The sequence below is a fragment of the Silene latifolia genome, chromosome 4 (genome assembly GCF_048544455.1).
Source record: "Silene latifolia isolate original U9 population chromosome 4, ASM4854445v1, whole genome shotgun sequence".
Taxonomy (NCBI): Eukaryota; Viridiplantae; Streptophyta; class Magnoliopsida; order Caryophyllales; family Caryophyllaceae; genus Silene; species Silene latifolia.
This window is the reverse complement of record NC_133529.1, coordinates 102,048,318-102,064,607: the sequence shown is the minus strand read 5'-3', so window position 1 is coordinate 102,064,607 and position 16,290 is coordinate 102,048,318. Positions and strand designations below refer to the sequence as shown.

General features: G+C 43.1%; 1 protein-coding gene across 1 annotated transcript; it reads right to left on the bottom strand.

The window, feature by feature from the left end:
* Positions 1-10,788: 10,788 nt before the first annotated feature.
* On the bottom strand, positions 10,789-13,468 carry LOC141652362 (protein NLP6-like). Its single transcript, XM_074459838.1, has 3 exons — positions 12,891-13,468; positions 11,849-12,794; positions 10,789-11,762 (listed from the first exon to the last, which is right to left on the bottom strand). The coding sequence occupies exons 1-3, from the start codon at positions 13,395-13,397 to the stop codon at positions 11,017-11,019; spliced, it is 2,199 nt and encodes a 732-aa protein (XP_074315939.1). The 5' UTR covers positions 13,398-13,468; the 3' UTR covers positions 10,789-11,016.
* Between the last annotated feature and the right edge of the window lie 2,822 nt (positions 13,469-16,290).

Below are 16,290 nucleotides of genomic sequence, written 5' to 3'. Positions count from 1 at the left end.
TTGGAAAGATTCGAACAATCCGGCAGGCTCATCAAATGGGCAGTGGAACTCTCTGGTTTCGGCATTCAGTACAAACCAAGGCCTTCGATAAAGGGGCAAGCACTTGCAGATTTCCTGGCCGAATGCACATATCAAGAAGAGCCAAACCCAGGCATATGGGAGGTTTACACCGACGGCTCCTCCACGACGAACAGCTCAGGAGCCGGCATCCTTATCATCAGCCCAAACGGAGACGAGTTTGAGTACGCCTTGAAATTCACCTTCTCGGCCTCGAACAACGAATCCGAATACGAGGCGGTAATAACCGGAGTCGAGCTAGCTAGGGCCGCCGAGCGAGAACACATTGTGTTGAAGACAGACTCACTGTTGGTTACTAACCAAATCAGAGGGGAGTTTGAGGCTCGGGACGACGGAATGGTAAGGTACCTAGAGAGGGTAAAATCCGACATAGCGAAATTGAAATCTTTCCAAATCCAATGCGTTCCCAGATCCGAAAACAACCGGGCCGACGCTCTCTCCAAACTGGCCAGCTCAACCATCAAGAATGTCAGCCGAACCGTGCTGGTAGATATCAGGAATACGAAGAGCATCACAGAGACTGTCGGCATGGTAGGCAACATAGAGACCGAGACAACGTGGATGACCCCGATCATGAAATACAAACTCACAGGTGAATTGCCGGAGGGCCGCAATCCCTCGGCCAAAATAAAAAGGATCGCCACCAGGTACTTGGTGTTCGAAGGGGAACTGTACAGAAGATCCGTAATAAGACCACTCTTGAAGTGTGTCGGTCCAGCCGACGCAGAACTGATACTGACAGAGATTCACGAAGGCATCTGTGGACACCACATGGGGGCAAGAACACTAGCCCACAAAGCTCTCCGAGCTGGCTACTTCTGGCCCACCATGCTTCAAGATTCCAGAACAAAGACCAAGAAATGCACAAACCGTGTCGGATGCATGCCCCGGTAATACACGCTCCCTCCCGGGACCTACAACCGGTGCTTAGTCCCCTTCCTTTCGCACGGTGGGGATGGACATGCTAGGACCATTCCCCACGACCTCCGGAGGAAGGAAGTTCTTAATCGTCGCCGTTGATTACTTCACCAAATGGGTAGAAGTCATAGCAGCGATGCCAGCCAAGACCACATCGAATTGTCGAAAGGTAATTTGGGAAAATGTGATAACTCGCTTCGGGTTGCCCCAAGTTATGGTATTCGACCACGGCCGAGAGTTTTGGAGCGACCTGATAATGAACTGGTTAGAAGAGCTTGGCATCAAGTTTGCGTACTCCTCCGTCTCCGCCACCCACAGAGCAACGGGCGGGAGGCAGCCAACAAAACAATCCTCAACGGTTTGAAGAAAACAGTTGAAGACCTTAAGGGAAGGTGGGCCGATGAACTACCCGGCGTCCTGTGGTCCCTTCGGACCACGGAGAAAGAAGCAACGGGGTACACCCCCTTCCACCTGGTCTACGGTTCCGAAGCAGTCCTACCAATTGAAGCAACGGTGCCAACATTCAGAACGGCTACCTTTAACCCAGGTGAAAACGAGGAAGGCCTGAAAGCTTCCCTAGACCTGGTCGAAGAAAGCCGAGATACAGCACGTCTCAACTTGGCAGTATATCAAAACCGGATGAGAAGAGCCTACAACCGAAGGGTCCACAAAAGGGACTTAAAAATAGGAGACCTAGTCCTAAGGAAGTCGGCTGCCACCAACAAAGGAAACATTCACGGTAAGCTGACGGCCAACTGGGAAGGTCCCTACAAAGTGGTCGAAGAGATGAGGCCGGGTACATACCGGCTGACAGACATGGAGGGTGTGCCTTTGATGAGCCATTGGAACACCGACAACTTAAGAAAGTACTTTGTATAGCGGCGGAGGTGTCCAAGCCCGTTGTGGACACCCCAACGCGTAATGATAACAAATGAAGAATCACCCAAATTTTCCACCAAAGTGCTTGTCCCCTCCATAAGTCGCCACCGGTCAGCCACCCAAAGAAGAAACGTATACTCAGTGCAGTTGAGACGCAAGTCTAGCGGTCAATATGCCTGCAGTTACGAATGCTATCGAGCCATAACCCCGATTACCTCGGCCTTAGCCGAGAGCGACGGGGATACAATGACCGATACGTGCTATCGAGCCGTAACCCCGATTACCTCGGCCAAAGCCGAGAGCGACGGGGACACAACGACCGGTACGCTAGAAGAAACGTACACTCAGTGCAGTTGAGACGCAAGTCTGGCGGTCAATATGCCTACAGTTACGAATGCTATCGAGCCATAACCCCGATTACCTCGGCCTTAGCCGAGAGCGACGGGGATACAATGACCGATACGCGCTATCGAGCCGTAACCCCGATTACCTCGGCCAAAGCCGAGAGCGACGGGGACACAACGACCGATATGCTAGCAGGAACATAGACTCGGTGCAGCCGAGACGCAAATCAAGCAATACGCTAAAGACGTTAGACACAGTTGAGATACGCATCCAAATTACCCCGGTCATGCCGACGGTAAAAACGGAGGCGCTCAATTAATAACGCAAAAAGGTAAGCAAAGGTTCGTGATCAAAGTCACAGCCAAGCCAAGGACCAAAGAGATAAAACTTTATTAGAAATGACTGCAAAGAGAGTACGACGACGTAGTCCCCTTAGGGATAGCCTAAACTCTACCTACCAAAGCTTTACAAAAGCTACGAAACAAAAAAACAAAAGGTTACGGACTTGGGATTTGAAGCGCCAAAAGATGGCGGGGAGAGGAGGCTCAATAATTGGCCCCGAACAGCTAAAGCTATCCGAGACGCCGGGTGAGTCCGTGACGACCGCCTGTCTCCCTATGCCTGTTGCTTCCCTCCATCAAGACAAAGCGGCATCTTCGGTGGCCGCTCGAAAGAGGGCTCGACATTTTCAAGTACCTTTAGCCCGTCACCCTCCTTCACCTCTCGCATCGCAGCCGCCATCGCCTCGGCTTCCGAGCGCCTTCGCCGCCTCCGCATCCGCCGCCGCGACATCGGCCATCTCATCCGGAAGGCGGTCAAATTTATCCCACGGGAAGGTGCCGTCGGGGAGAAGTTTCTTAATTGCCTCCCTGGTCGCCTCCTCGGCCCGGTCCCGGCCCAGGCACACATTTTAGGGAGGAGATCATCTTGAAGCATTTCAATATCCTTCTCCTTTTGGGCAACGGCGCCTGCGCGTCCCTGAGCGCCTCCGCCTTGGTCGTCGAACTGATCTTTCCACTGATCCCTCTTGGCAACCACGGCGTCATAAGCATCCCTATACCTGTTCCGCTCTTCCATCATCTTGGCGGTGGCGGCATCGCTTCCTCAACTTTGGCCCTCTCGGCCCCTAGCGACTTCTCAACTTCCTCCACGCGCTTCGTGGCGGAAGAGAGATCCGATTTAGCCTTCGCGGCTTCCCCTTTGCGGCGAGAGATCCGATTTAAGCTTTGCGGCGGTGGCGCAGCTTGGGCCATAGTTTTCTCCTGCTCCGTGATGTAGGAGCCGGCCTGTTGGGTCCACCTCCCCAGCCTCTTATACAGTTTCGCACCCTCTGCCACAAGCTCGGAGGCAGAAATCTTCTGAGCCGAGGAGTCAACGATGACATTTCTGTCACCCGCCCTCTCAATAGCCTTCTCAGGCTGCTTCCCTGATTGCCGTTCAGCAAGAACGGCGGTCGCCGAGGGAGGATCTACAAAAAATTTACAAAAAGCATCCATATCACCTTGCATTGACACATCAGAAAGCCGGTCATCAGGGATGTCCAACGAACCGGCTAAATCCGAACCGCAAGTTAGATCCGTACCAGTTTGGACCCTCTTAGTTGGAGGGCCGGTAGGCTTCTCCCCGGCAACGGTGGAAGCAGGTGGTGGCTCCTTTCTCTTCTTTGGGGAAGAAGGACCCTTAGCAACGGTCACCACCTTGTCAGTGATGTCGATAATCTCCACATGATCCTTCTGCACCACTGGGGTCGAGGAGGGAGTGGACACCGATGCCGTCGCCAGCCTGGACGCTCCTTTCTTTGTTCTCTTCGGCACGCCTCCGAGAACCCGTACTTGGGCCGCCGACAGATCCAACGACTTCAGCTGCTTCTCCATAAGGTCGTTAGGAGCCGGTCTACGATCACTTTTTTCAGCCGTAGGATGCTGCTCAACGACCTTCCCGTCCTTATCAAGGCCTATCCTCTTTAAGGTACTCTCGGACAGATTCTGGCCAAACCGGTCTGCAAGAAATCAAACAAAGAATTACATGAAAGAAATGAAACATAGCTCTAAAAAACAGAACATAACGAGCTAAGATGGGCCTCACACCGACCCCACTCACCCCGGCCGAGGGCCGGTGAGAGGCCGACGTGGCCAAGCGGCTCATCCTCGAAGAATAATCTGAGTCGGGGCGCCATCCCTTCTCGGCGTCAAACAGTGCACGCCCGCTTCTCATCCTCGATGAAGGACCATCGAAGCATCCATCTTAGCCTTACCCCGGAGATACATTTATCGTACTCTTCCCGCTCTCACACCGAAAGTGAACAGGGCTCGAAAGACCGAGGCAAAGGGTAATCCTCCGGCAGATTGGACATACACCCACCGTCGTTGCCGGTCTTTGCAAGAAGTAAGCTTGTTCACGGAGACATAGCTGGCTCCGTCATACGCCGTACCACCCCACTTTACCGGAAATTGACGGCCAAGACCGTGAAGTCGGCGGAATAAGTTGACTGTCGGGATTTCCCCCTAAAGAGACAAAGCCACACAAAGCCAACTATCGTCCTCATGGCCAGCGGATGTAGTTGGGCCACCGCGACGTTCATAGCACTGATAATGGCCACGACGTATTTATTCAGAGGAAACCGCAGCCTATACTCCAGATGCCTGATGTACACGCCGGTGTGACCCGGTGGAGGGTAACAGACCGCCTGACCCTTCTTAGGAATAACGATCTTATACCCCTCATCGAATGAGAAATGGCCTCCGAAAAATGTCTCGCCGGAACAACTGGCGAACTTATGAGACCAACCACGTTCAAGACCAATCGTGCAGGGCTCGCCATGATCCGGGACAGACAGCCTCCCACCATCAGAAGGGGTCCCATCATCCTCATCAGCATCGTCACCCTCATCCTCCCGTCCCTCCAGAATTGGTGGATCGACTACGGGAGAAGGAGACCTAGGGCCCCCAAACCTTATCGGAATGGCGTCTAGTATCTCCTCCCCATCAAGACGCAACGGAGAACCCTCCGGCACAGAAGTGCTAGCCCCGGCGTCGACAGAAGACATGATAGCAATAGTTACTTAACAAAATAAGAAGGAAGTTTGTTTGTTTACCTTAAAGAAAACACTCGCCGGAATAACAATTCTGAAAAATCGAAGACGAAGAAAACCCTTGAAAGTTTAGAGGAAAATTTTGGAGAATGAAATTGGTGACCAATTTCACGGAGCAACTGCCCTATTTATAGGGAAAAGCCCATGAAGAAGGACCAATCAAAGAACAGCCCATGAAGCGTCAACCAATCAGCGTGCAGACACGTGTCGGACATGCAACCACGGGATGTCAATCGTTGCAACAGTTAGACGTCAATCAATGCAACAGTGACCAAGCGTCTTCAACACGCCTATTCATATCTCCTTGCCTATTCACCTTCCTCAACAAATTCCCAAGCATCTGTTCTCCGCCGGCCACTCGATCAACCAAGCTAGGTAGCGCCGGCAGGGGGCAATCAAAAACAACCGGCACTCTCAACCCTGGTCTCGGCCAGCGTCACTTTCTTTTCCACATCGGATGCCCTTTACGCATCCATGTGGAGGGGGGATATGGTACGGCCTAAGAAAGACCAGCCCGAGGCAAAAGAAGCCGCCGCAGAAGAAGCCGATGCAGGAAATTTTTTACAAATTACTTGCGCAGAATATACGCTCAAACATACATCGGAGCCCATACCACGGCATAGACTACGCTGGGGCAAATTGATGGGGCATATTCGCACCGCACGACCAAGTCAACATGATTGAGCAAGGTCAAAGATATCCACAAGAAGTCAACGACTTGGACAATCTAGCCGTCGCAGCCCCATCGGCCCGTCACTGGGTCTCGGCATGGTAACCCGCCAAGGGACACATATCCGCGTACTCATATCCAAGACCCCTCGGCGGCGAGTCAACAGGATCCGCCGGCCAGCCATAGCCCCTCGGCCGGGATAGATCGATTTTCCACCTACTAGCCACTTGGCCACTTGGCTACCACGTGACAAAAGGTGAAAGCCATAAAATACTCCTCAACCTTCATTGAGGAAAGGATCCCAACTAATCCACAACTAAACTAAATACACTATTCATCTGGTAATATCTTCCTTATCTCTCTACAATACACATTCAGCCAAGTAACAACTTATCTCTTAAGTTTACTGACTTGAGCGTCGGAGTGAGTACGCTTGGCACAAAGCCAAGCCCTCAGTTCGTTCATTGTTGCAGGAGAGGCCGTGAGGAACGATTGAGACCAAAGGAGAATCCAACTCAAGACATCATTCAACAAGCCACGGGTGGTAACTATACTTGCTCTGGAATTACGCCCGGAACACCTATGTTTTATAAGTGACAACCAAACGAACCCTATATATTCTCATAAAATTACATATACAGAATACATGTTAACATAAAAGAGTATGTTAACAAGTATTCCATAAATGTAATTTACGATTTTACTCGTGTATTTTAAAATATTTACTTTTGAGTTTTGAAATAGTTGGTTAACAAAAAGAATCAAATTTTTAACAACCAAGCTAATAAGACAAGCGCGTAAAGCCGTAAAGGTTAGTCCCTTTGTCCCGAACCGTTGTTTGTCTTTGGTTTGATCACAAAACCAAGAAAAAAGGGGGGAGACAATTATTAAATGACAAATGGATTAAATTGAGTATGGAAGATGCCCATCAAAGATATTCCTATAATAGAAAGACAAACAATTGACTTAGACATAACAAAATGAAATAGATAAATAAATGACCGGTTTAGAATACAATATAGGGTAGTATAAAGTTACAACCCGCCTTGATTCGAAAACATGCGGAATATTTCATGTGCGACCTTTAGTTTACATAATTTATAAGCAAACATAACCAACATTTATAACTAAGCATGTATATTTTGTGTAGAATGGTTAACTAATTAGGCCTTTGAAATTTGCATGGGAATTAGATACTCTCATTTGTTTGTATTTTAAGGGCAACTTGCATAACGACTATAATTGTCAATATGATTTGGAATTTGATTTTTTATTTGATTCTTTAATTACTTGTGTACCCAAACAATTCCAATCACTTTCTTTAGGATTACATTACTTCCATTATTGTTTGAGGCTTAAAATAGATCCAACTATTTGGAGTTTAGGATTTTCCTGAATTGTGTTGGGCTTGTAATTTCTATTCCGGGTGAAACTCATTTATTCCCTTATTTAGATTATGATGAAATAAATTAAACGGGTTAGGAATTTAATTGTGTTTGCGTTAATTTTGAAAATAACTATTATATGAGTAGTTGTGGTATTAATCTTTGGTTTTGGTCTTTTGGAGCAACCGGAAATTTTCGTTTTGTTTTGTTGATGTGATAAGGGTAACATCACACACACGAAACATTCTCTTACGAAATGTTCTTCTTGGCTTAATTTCATCAACTTATTTAAATTTAGTTTAACTCTATTTAATTTAATTCAATTTCATTTAATTCAATTTAGTTCAACTTCATTCAGTTTAGCTGAGTATAGCTCTACTCATCTTAAACTTGATCATTTATATTAATCTCCCTTTTTATTTTTTTACTACTAAGAGAATAAAAATTCTCTTAGTTTTCCCCTCCAAAATGAACCAACTTTAATAAGGAAACAACTAAATAAATTACTTTAATAAGATTATATTTTAAGGAATTACTATTTCTTTTAATAAATTACTATTTCTTTTAATAAATTTTAATAAACTATTATCTTTTCCTTAAAATATAATCGTATTATAATCATACTCTAATCTTTTAATTAAATTCAAAATAATGATTTTTTTTATTATAATAAAATAAAATTGATATTAAACTATAGACTATAGGCTACTAAATTTTTCATAATGCAATAATGATTACCTTAGAAAATAACTTAACACAAACTTACTATTAGGTTCGTGACAAAAATAAAGTTCATTAAAAAAATTGGAGAGAATTATAAAATGAAATCCGTAGTTTTATGGTAAAAAAAAAGTACTTTCATAAAAATACACATTTCATGCATAACTTTACTGATCAATTCTCTTTGATTAGTTTTTCATTTTTTTTTATATCAAATATAATGGAGTGAAATATTAAATATTATTGAGGTGTCGATTTAAATAGTACCTTAAAAATAAATACTCTATATATACCGCGCAGTGGCGGGGATCTATACTAGTAATAATAATAATAATAATAATAATAATAATAATAATAATAATAATAATAATAATAATAATAATAATAATAATAATAATAATAAGAGAAACATAAATACAACCACTAAGACTGTATTTAAGAACCTAAAAGAGGAAATAAATTATTAATACATGCATTAATTACATTGATTAATGTGTAATTTAGTTTTTAATTTCTAAATTAATACCAAATTTGGAAGGTATTTAATGCTTAAATACAAGTGAGAGAGATAGTTAAGGGCCGTATTTATCATTTCTCTAATAATAACAATATTATTGTTGTTATTATTATCAAAGTGTCTTGCTTGTGACGGACACTATCCGTCACAAGCTGAAAACGGATAGTAGTATAGTACCCCTCTCACAATAAGGCAAGTGGTGGTGGTGGGGGGGGGGGGGACCATCCCATGAATAGTGCTACTTGCATATTATGAGAGAGACACTATCTGTTTTTAACTCGTGACAGATATTTCCCGTCTTCAATGAGAATTTGTGTATTATTATTATTATTATTATTATTATTATTATTATTATTATTATTATTATTATTATTATTCATCATAGGAGAGACCAACACCAACCTAGGTTGCACGGACACTCCTCCTAATCAGCGTTCCCGTGTCGGACACCCGTGTCAGACACGACACTCGTCGGACACACGTCAAAACGTGTCGGACACTTGTAAAGCCGTGTCTAACTTTCATCTTTTATTTGGGCACGTGTCCATGGTATTTTGAGCCGTGTCCATGGTATTTGGACACACCTCCAAATGAAATCAAGTTGAATTTAAGGTAAATGAAAAGAATTGTTATATGGTTGAATTTGGTGGGGAAATAAGCTGAATTGGAGACAAATGATGTTCTTTAGACTAGTAATGAAATGTCGAAATAGATTGATTATAAGTTAGTTTTTGGTTTTGGAAATGAGAATGAGTTATAATTAACGTAAGTTTTACTTTCACTTATTTAAATTATTTAATATTCAATACTTTTTCAAAAATAAAATCACACATATATAACTATAAAATATACTCCCTCCCATCCATCCTTTTTTTCCCCTTTAAAGTGGGCACGGAGATTAAGGGTGGGGAGTATAATATTGATAAATATATAAGTGGGGTTTGGTAATTGGAGAGAGGTATGAATAATTATGATTAAATATTAATAAAGGAGATGGGTGGGGTTTGGTTATTGGAGAGAGGTAGGAATAATTAGAATTAAATATTAATAAAGTATATAGTGGGGTTTGATGAGTGGAAAGAGGTAAGAGTATAATATTAATAAAAACTTTCTCAAAAAAAGGAAAGAAAGAAAACCCAATAATCCGTTTTAGGAAATAGGGAAGAAAAGAGTGGATAGGAGGAGTATATTTTATTAAATTTAAATGACGTGTAAAAAAGTGTCCTAAATTTCATTGGATCTTAAGTCGCGTTAATAAAATGTCCGTTTTGGTGCAACCTAGACACCAACTGCATCATAGAAGTTGGCCATATGGGCTCATATCCAATTTATCCATGAACTGTATGCGTTGTAGGCTGTAACATATGGTCTGCTATTCTTCTGCCACAAATAGTTCACTAATGTAATCAGTGTGTAAGGTAAGGTGACACCATTCCATAGTTATCAGGGGTGTCTAAGACCACGGGCGTGGGAACCGGGCCTCCGCTTTTCGTCACCGGATTATAAGCTTTTATTAATGAAATTCAATACAAACATCGAACTATAATAGGCTTGTGCATTCATATTTGGGGCCTCATTTTCCCGTGTTACACTGGGCCTCCATTTGTTTTAAGACGCCCCTAATAGTTATCCTCGGGAAATTGTCACTAATGACATAAAATAGTTCATTATAAATAGATGTGGATCGATCCCCCACAACTCCAATTGGGAGGGGTTTAAATACCGTAATCCTTGGACACGCCCCGAAATCCGGATTAGTCAGCCCAATGTGGTTCGGATTACCGGATGGTTTAGACCAAAAAAAAATAAAAAAAAATAAATAGATGTTAATGGCAAAGCAAAACTGATACAGAGTAACTAATCTTTCGAAAATAATCACTAACCTAAAATGGCCATTGTGACAATTAAAGAGGTTAATAAAAACGTATAAAAGGGTACTTTTAAATTCTAATTATAATGGTTCTTGAAGCAAAAAAAGATGATGCCCGCTCAGTGCAATTGTTTACGAGTTCTGAATAGAGCGTAATAGCCGAACTTTTGAAGGGATTGCTCGATCTCCTGGAGATTTTTGTGGAAGCTGTCAGGGTTATGTTCGAATGTTGTTCACTAGGCAAGACTAGCAGAAGGTTGCTATTATAATTTTGTAGAATTAACGATTGTAATAAGTGAGCATGCTTAATTTACATTACATATAATTAATTACAAAATTAATGTTACAAAACTGAAAACAACCAAGAACCTTGATGTTGTAGTACAGTCAAACTATATGCAGCTTCCCTACCTCACCTATTTTCCGTGCCTCAAACTACACATTCCGAATCGCAGTTTTCTGTAAATTTTACTAATAATGCTACTACAGTTATATGTTACAGACTAAACAGATATAGATATGTACACCTTAAAAGGCCGGTCATTACCCCGAGCTTTCACACGAACTTCCCAATTTATAGGATTGGTCCTCAACCAACAGTCTGATAATATCGCTGCCTCCTGATTTCGATTTATCTAAGCACTCTTCTAGGTCCGATTCACAAGAGATCAGCACCCAGTCATGATTGTCATCCTGATACTTGATCTCAAATGTTCCAACTTCGAGTTTTAGCCTCTTTCCCACCTCATCTTTCAACTCGGACATGTTACAAGCGCGAGAGAACCTGAATCGGATTATATCCTGCTTAAATATGGCTTTTATGGTCACACTCTTCATATCTTGTCTAACACCAAATCTGGATACTCTCAATGACGAGCTTGGACAAGACGGATCATCTAAATTGGCATCAACAGGTGACGGACACAGATTTCTTAAATCTTTGGAGGTTCCTGCATCCTCATCAGTTGTCGGACTGCCATGGCTTGATCCACGAGAAGTCGATGCAACTGTGCTGAACTCCCCGGACCCACTTCCTGTTTTGAATACACCGCCATTCTCGTCACTTGATGTCCTACTGTTGTTCGGTCCATTTAATCTTGCTTCTTCACTTGCCGGAATGATGGTTGGTTGAGTCATATAACTCATGTTAAAACTTCCATCCCTTCCTTCCACTGACTCCATCACGTGTTTGAGCTTCGTAAGTGAGCGATTCACCTTGTTTATTTTTCGAGATGGCCATCTTGATATCCCATGCTGCCTACATATGCGCTTCATTGTTGTCGGACAAACTGTAAACAACAGCAGAATCCATTTAAGCAACACCAGAATCCATTTTTAAAAGAAAAATGAAATAATCAACAAAGTAAAATCATACCGCCAAGGCATTTTGCAGCATCTTTAAGACTCCCAGAAAAATACTGCTGAAGAACATCCAAACCAATCTGTTTCTCAGCTTTACCACGCTTTTTTTTGGAGGTTTTCGTTGTCTCTTTATGGCTTCCAGAAAATATGGCATCGTTACTTCCATTCGAATCATCAAGATTCTTTGCCACATCAAAGAAATCTGTTTTAAACGGTATTAAACTGTTTGTTGTCTGTAACATGAATAGAGAATTAATGGAGAAGTTAGGGTCAATCCGCAAAACTTGATTATCATCCGAAGACACTTGAATGATCTGAATACGTTTTCTTTCTTCTTCTAGACTGTATCCAGAAGCAACCATGAGACTTTGTAGCTCCGGCTTCATTGTCGCTAAAATTGAGTCCACCAAGTTCAGTTGCTCAGCAGTGTCTGTAATGTTAGAAGGCAGAAAAAACTGGAGTACATAATCATCATCCCCAGTGTGTTGGCTCCTCAAACAGATTGCAAAACTCCCCCTTAACCCGAACATACGAGCATAATGGACCAATGGGTAATCAAGTTTACATAAGTTTGATATATCTGTACAAAAAGACAGTCCTTGGGATGAAAATGCATTCCCAACAGCACCCTGCCCTTTTTGAAGATGATGCTCCGCGCAAGCCTCCCTGAATCCCCACATACGAGCATCTACTATATAGAATGCTACATCAGTTGTCGACATGCATACTTCTTTCATACAACTTCCGTCAAAGCTAGAACAACTCTTCTTCAGACCACCTCCATAGGCAAGAATGCTTCGATGCCTGCAAGGAATCCATGTCTGAGCTAGAGGTAACTTATGCGTTTCACAAACTTCTGTTAGTACTTCCAAGATTTCAGCTAGTGCATTTTGTCGACTTTCGTTGCAGATCTGATTGTTAGGGTGATCTAATATTCCTGAACTCCTGAGATTTACTGCCTGCAATTAAGAGTTAAACAATCGATTGTATATAAAACCGATGGTAATATCTGTGAGATGCATGTAATTTGTTTGGCAATAATAAAATAAACAAACCTCAAGGGCTTTGCAAACTTTGTCGACCTCAGGAGCATAATTGATCTTCTGTGAAGTCATAATGAGCTCAATCACACCCACACAAGACTGTCCAGAAGATTCAAATACCGGCAATGCTAAGGTACCTTTGACATCATAATCCTTGGCATGATTAACCCTGGAATACTCTTCACTCGAATAATACTGCACATTTGGTGTCCACTCAGGCAACCTATGTCGAAAAACTCGACCAGGAAGCCCAAGGGTAGAATCATTCTCCCCATCCACAGAAAACATGTACTTCAAAGAGACGGTCCTGTACTGATTCAACCCGTGACTATGTGGCCCTATCACAAAGGGTTGCCCTGAAGTCGTGAGCACGTAGCGATTTCCATTCCTTACCGGTGCCCAAACCTGAGCCAAAATCTGATGATGTTCAGTTGATTCTTTGAAGTACCGAAGTGCTTGACTCATCTTCTCTTTTATTACATACGATACGTCCATGTTCTCTAAAGGATTGAACCCCATTAATGGAGCTTTCAACTTCCTTTTATCCTCGACTTCATCATCATCAACACTCTTTTCGGCCACAGGTTCCGGATCACCTATTACCAACACAAGCCTGAAGTCAATTACCATCTTTATTACTCTACAAAAACATCTTCAAATAGAATTGTAAACAATAATATTTATACCCAAAGAAAACAACAATTCATATGGTTTTTTATTTTATTTTACGAAACAAAATCATGCTCGATCGTAATTGATTTTACCTACAATGTACGTTAAGAGGTAGGTAAATATTATCCGACGAGCAGTTATTGTGTGCGGCCGTCACATGGTGCAACACAAAAAGTGACCATTTTCAAAACTTATTGTTTTTAGAAAATGGTCACTTTATAATAATAATAAAACAAAATGTTACGATATTGATTTTGGTTAAGCGTAATGTGTTGCCTTTTCTCATTAGCATCAGCAAGATATAAATACAAATCGTCTTTGGGTCAAAGCCCATACAAAGCTTAGCCTAATTCGGCCTAATACCCCCCCTCAAACTGGAGCATGGAGATCAAGAATGCCCAGTTTGCGAAGGAGAAAATCAAATTGTGAGGACGCTAAAGCTTTAGTGAAAATATCTGCGAGTTGCACATTTGTGGCAACATGGGAAGGAGAAATCAAACCATCCAGGATAGCGTCACGAATATAATGACACGCGACCTCGATGTGCTTCGTGCGCTCATGAAAGACCGGATTTTGAGCAAGTTGGATAGCAGATTTATTATCGCAATAGATAGGGATAGGCGTGGGTATTTCGAGACCAAAACCCGAAAAAAGACCAACGACCCATTTTAGTTCACAAAGGATTGCGACCATAGCTCTATATTCGGCTTCGGTAGATGACAATGACACAGTCGGTTGTTTCTTAGTCTTCCAAGATATTGGTGAGTCACCAAGAAAAACAATCCAACCAGAGACGGACCGACGAGAAGAAGTGCAATTGGCGTAATCAGAGTCACACCATCCCGAAACTGTAAGAGGGCTATCCGAACGAAGCAAAATTCCTTGACCCGGTCGGCCTTTGAGATACCTGACAACCCGTAGCGCAGCGTCCATATGAGCCTGTCGAGGTTGATTTAAAAATTGAGACAAAATGTGAACGGCATATGAGAGATCCGGACGAGTGACGGCAAGATAAACAAGTCTCCCAACCAAACGACGATAAGACTCAAAGATCGAATGACATCGCTCAGAGCATCACCCAATTGATGATTGAATTCAATTGGCGTGGAACTAGGCTTTGAACCGAGAAGGCCGGTTTCCGAAATAATATCCAAGGCATATTTCCGCTGGCTAAGATAAATACCCTCGGAATTGCGGGCTACCTCAATGCCCAAAAAATACTTCAAAGGACCCAAATCTTTCATATGGAAACACGAACTCAAATAGTTCTTAAATTTGTCAATAGCAGCGGAATTATTCCCGGCAATAACAAGGTCATCTACATAAACAAGAACATGTAGACATACCTCGACAGCCGAATAATGAAACAAAGAATAATCCGAATAAGACTGAGAAAACCCATATTGACGTAAAGCAGAAGTGAGCTTGGCAAACCAACAACGGGGAGCTTGTCTTAGCCCATACAAGGATTTGCGCAAACGACAAACTTTACCATCATTTCCCTTGCTAAAGCCAGGTGGAAGTTTCATGTACACCTCTTCCGACAAATCGCCATGTAGAAAAGCGTTATGAACATCCATCTGGTGGAGTTCCCAATTTTTATTTGCAGCAATAGTAAGCAAAGTACGGATTGTAACCATCTTAACTACGGGTGCGAAAGTTTCCCCATAATCAATACCATCGACCTGATGATTACCAAAAATGACTAACCTTGCTTTATATCGCTCAATACTCCCGTCGGACTTGTATTTAATTTTGTAAATCCAACGGCATCCAAGGGCCTTTTTATTCGGGGGCAAATCAGATAAAGTCCACGTACCATTATTCTCAAGAGCATTGATTTCTTCTGCCATTGCCTTACACCAACGTGGATCGGTAAGAGCCGTACGGAAATTAGGAGGCTCAACACCATCAGTAATTGCTGCAAGGAATTGTTTATGACGAGAAGAAAATTTATCGCAATTGAGATAATTAGCAAGGGCATAAGGTGTACCTGAAGACGAAGACGGAGAGTCGGGAGGCGAGGAAGCGGGTGTAGTATCCGGAGAATCGAGCAAGTAATCGTTTAAATGGGGTGGAGGTCTCCTGTTTCGCCTACCACGGCCCAAGTCCGTGTCAACAACCGAACCCGAACCCGGTTGTGAACCCCCCGGGTCCCCCTCAACGGTCACCACGTCCTCACCATGGACCACTTCGTCATCAGGAAGAGACTCGGTCACCACGGGGACATCAATATCTCGCGGCTCACTGTCACTATTGACACCACCACCCAAAACAGAAGACTCAACAGAGGAAGGAGCGAATGGGAAAGAGGTCTCAAAGAAACGAACATCCCGACTGACAAAAATATCTCCGGTAGCGAGGTCATACACACGCCACCCTTTTTTATTGTGAGGGTACCCAATGAAAACACACTTACGACTCCGTTTTGAAAATTTATCCCCTTTGGTGTTTTGATTATGCACGAAACAAAGGCACCCAAAAACCCGTAAATTGGAATAGGAAGGGGCCGAACCAAATAGAATATCGTAAGGAGTTTTATTTTGAAGAACTGGGGAAGGTGTACGATTTATTAAATGAGCCGCCGTTAACACACATTCACCCCAAAACGACACCGGTAAATGTCCCTGAAACATAAGTGCGCGAGCAACATTAAGAATGTGACGATGTTTACGCTCGACGCGACCATTTTGTTGAGGAGTACCGACACATGAAGTTTGGAATAAAATTCCGTGCTTAA

Coding starts and splice junctions, on each gene's coding strand:
- LOC141652362 (XM_074459838.1), bottom strand. CDS start 13,397: ATGGGGTTCAATCCTTTAGAGAACATGGACGTATCGTATGTAATAAAA. Junction 12,795..12,890: donor AAGTTTGCAAAGCCCTTGAG/GTTTGTTTATTT, acceptor TCTTAATTGCAG/GCAGTAAATCTCAGGAGTTC. Junction 11,763..11,848: donor TGCTGCAAAATGCCTTGGCG/GTATGATTTTAC, acceptor TGTTGTTTACAG/TTTGTCCGACAACAATGAAG.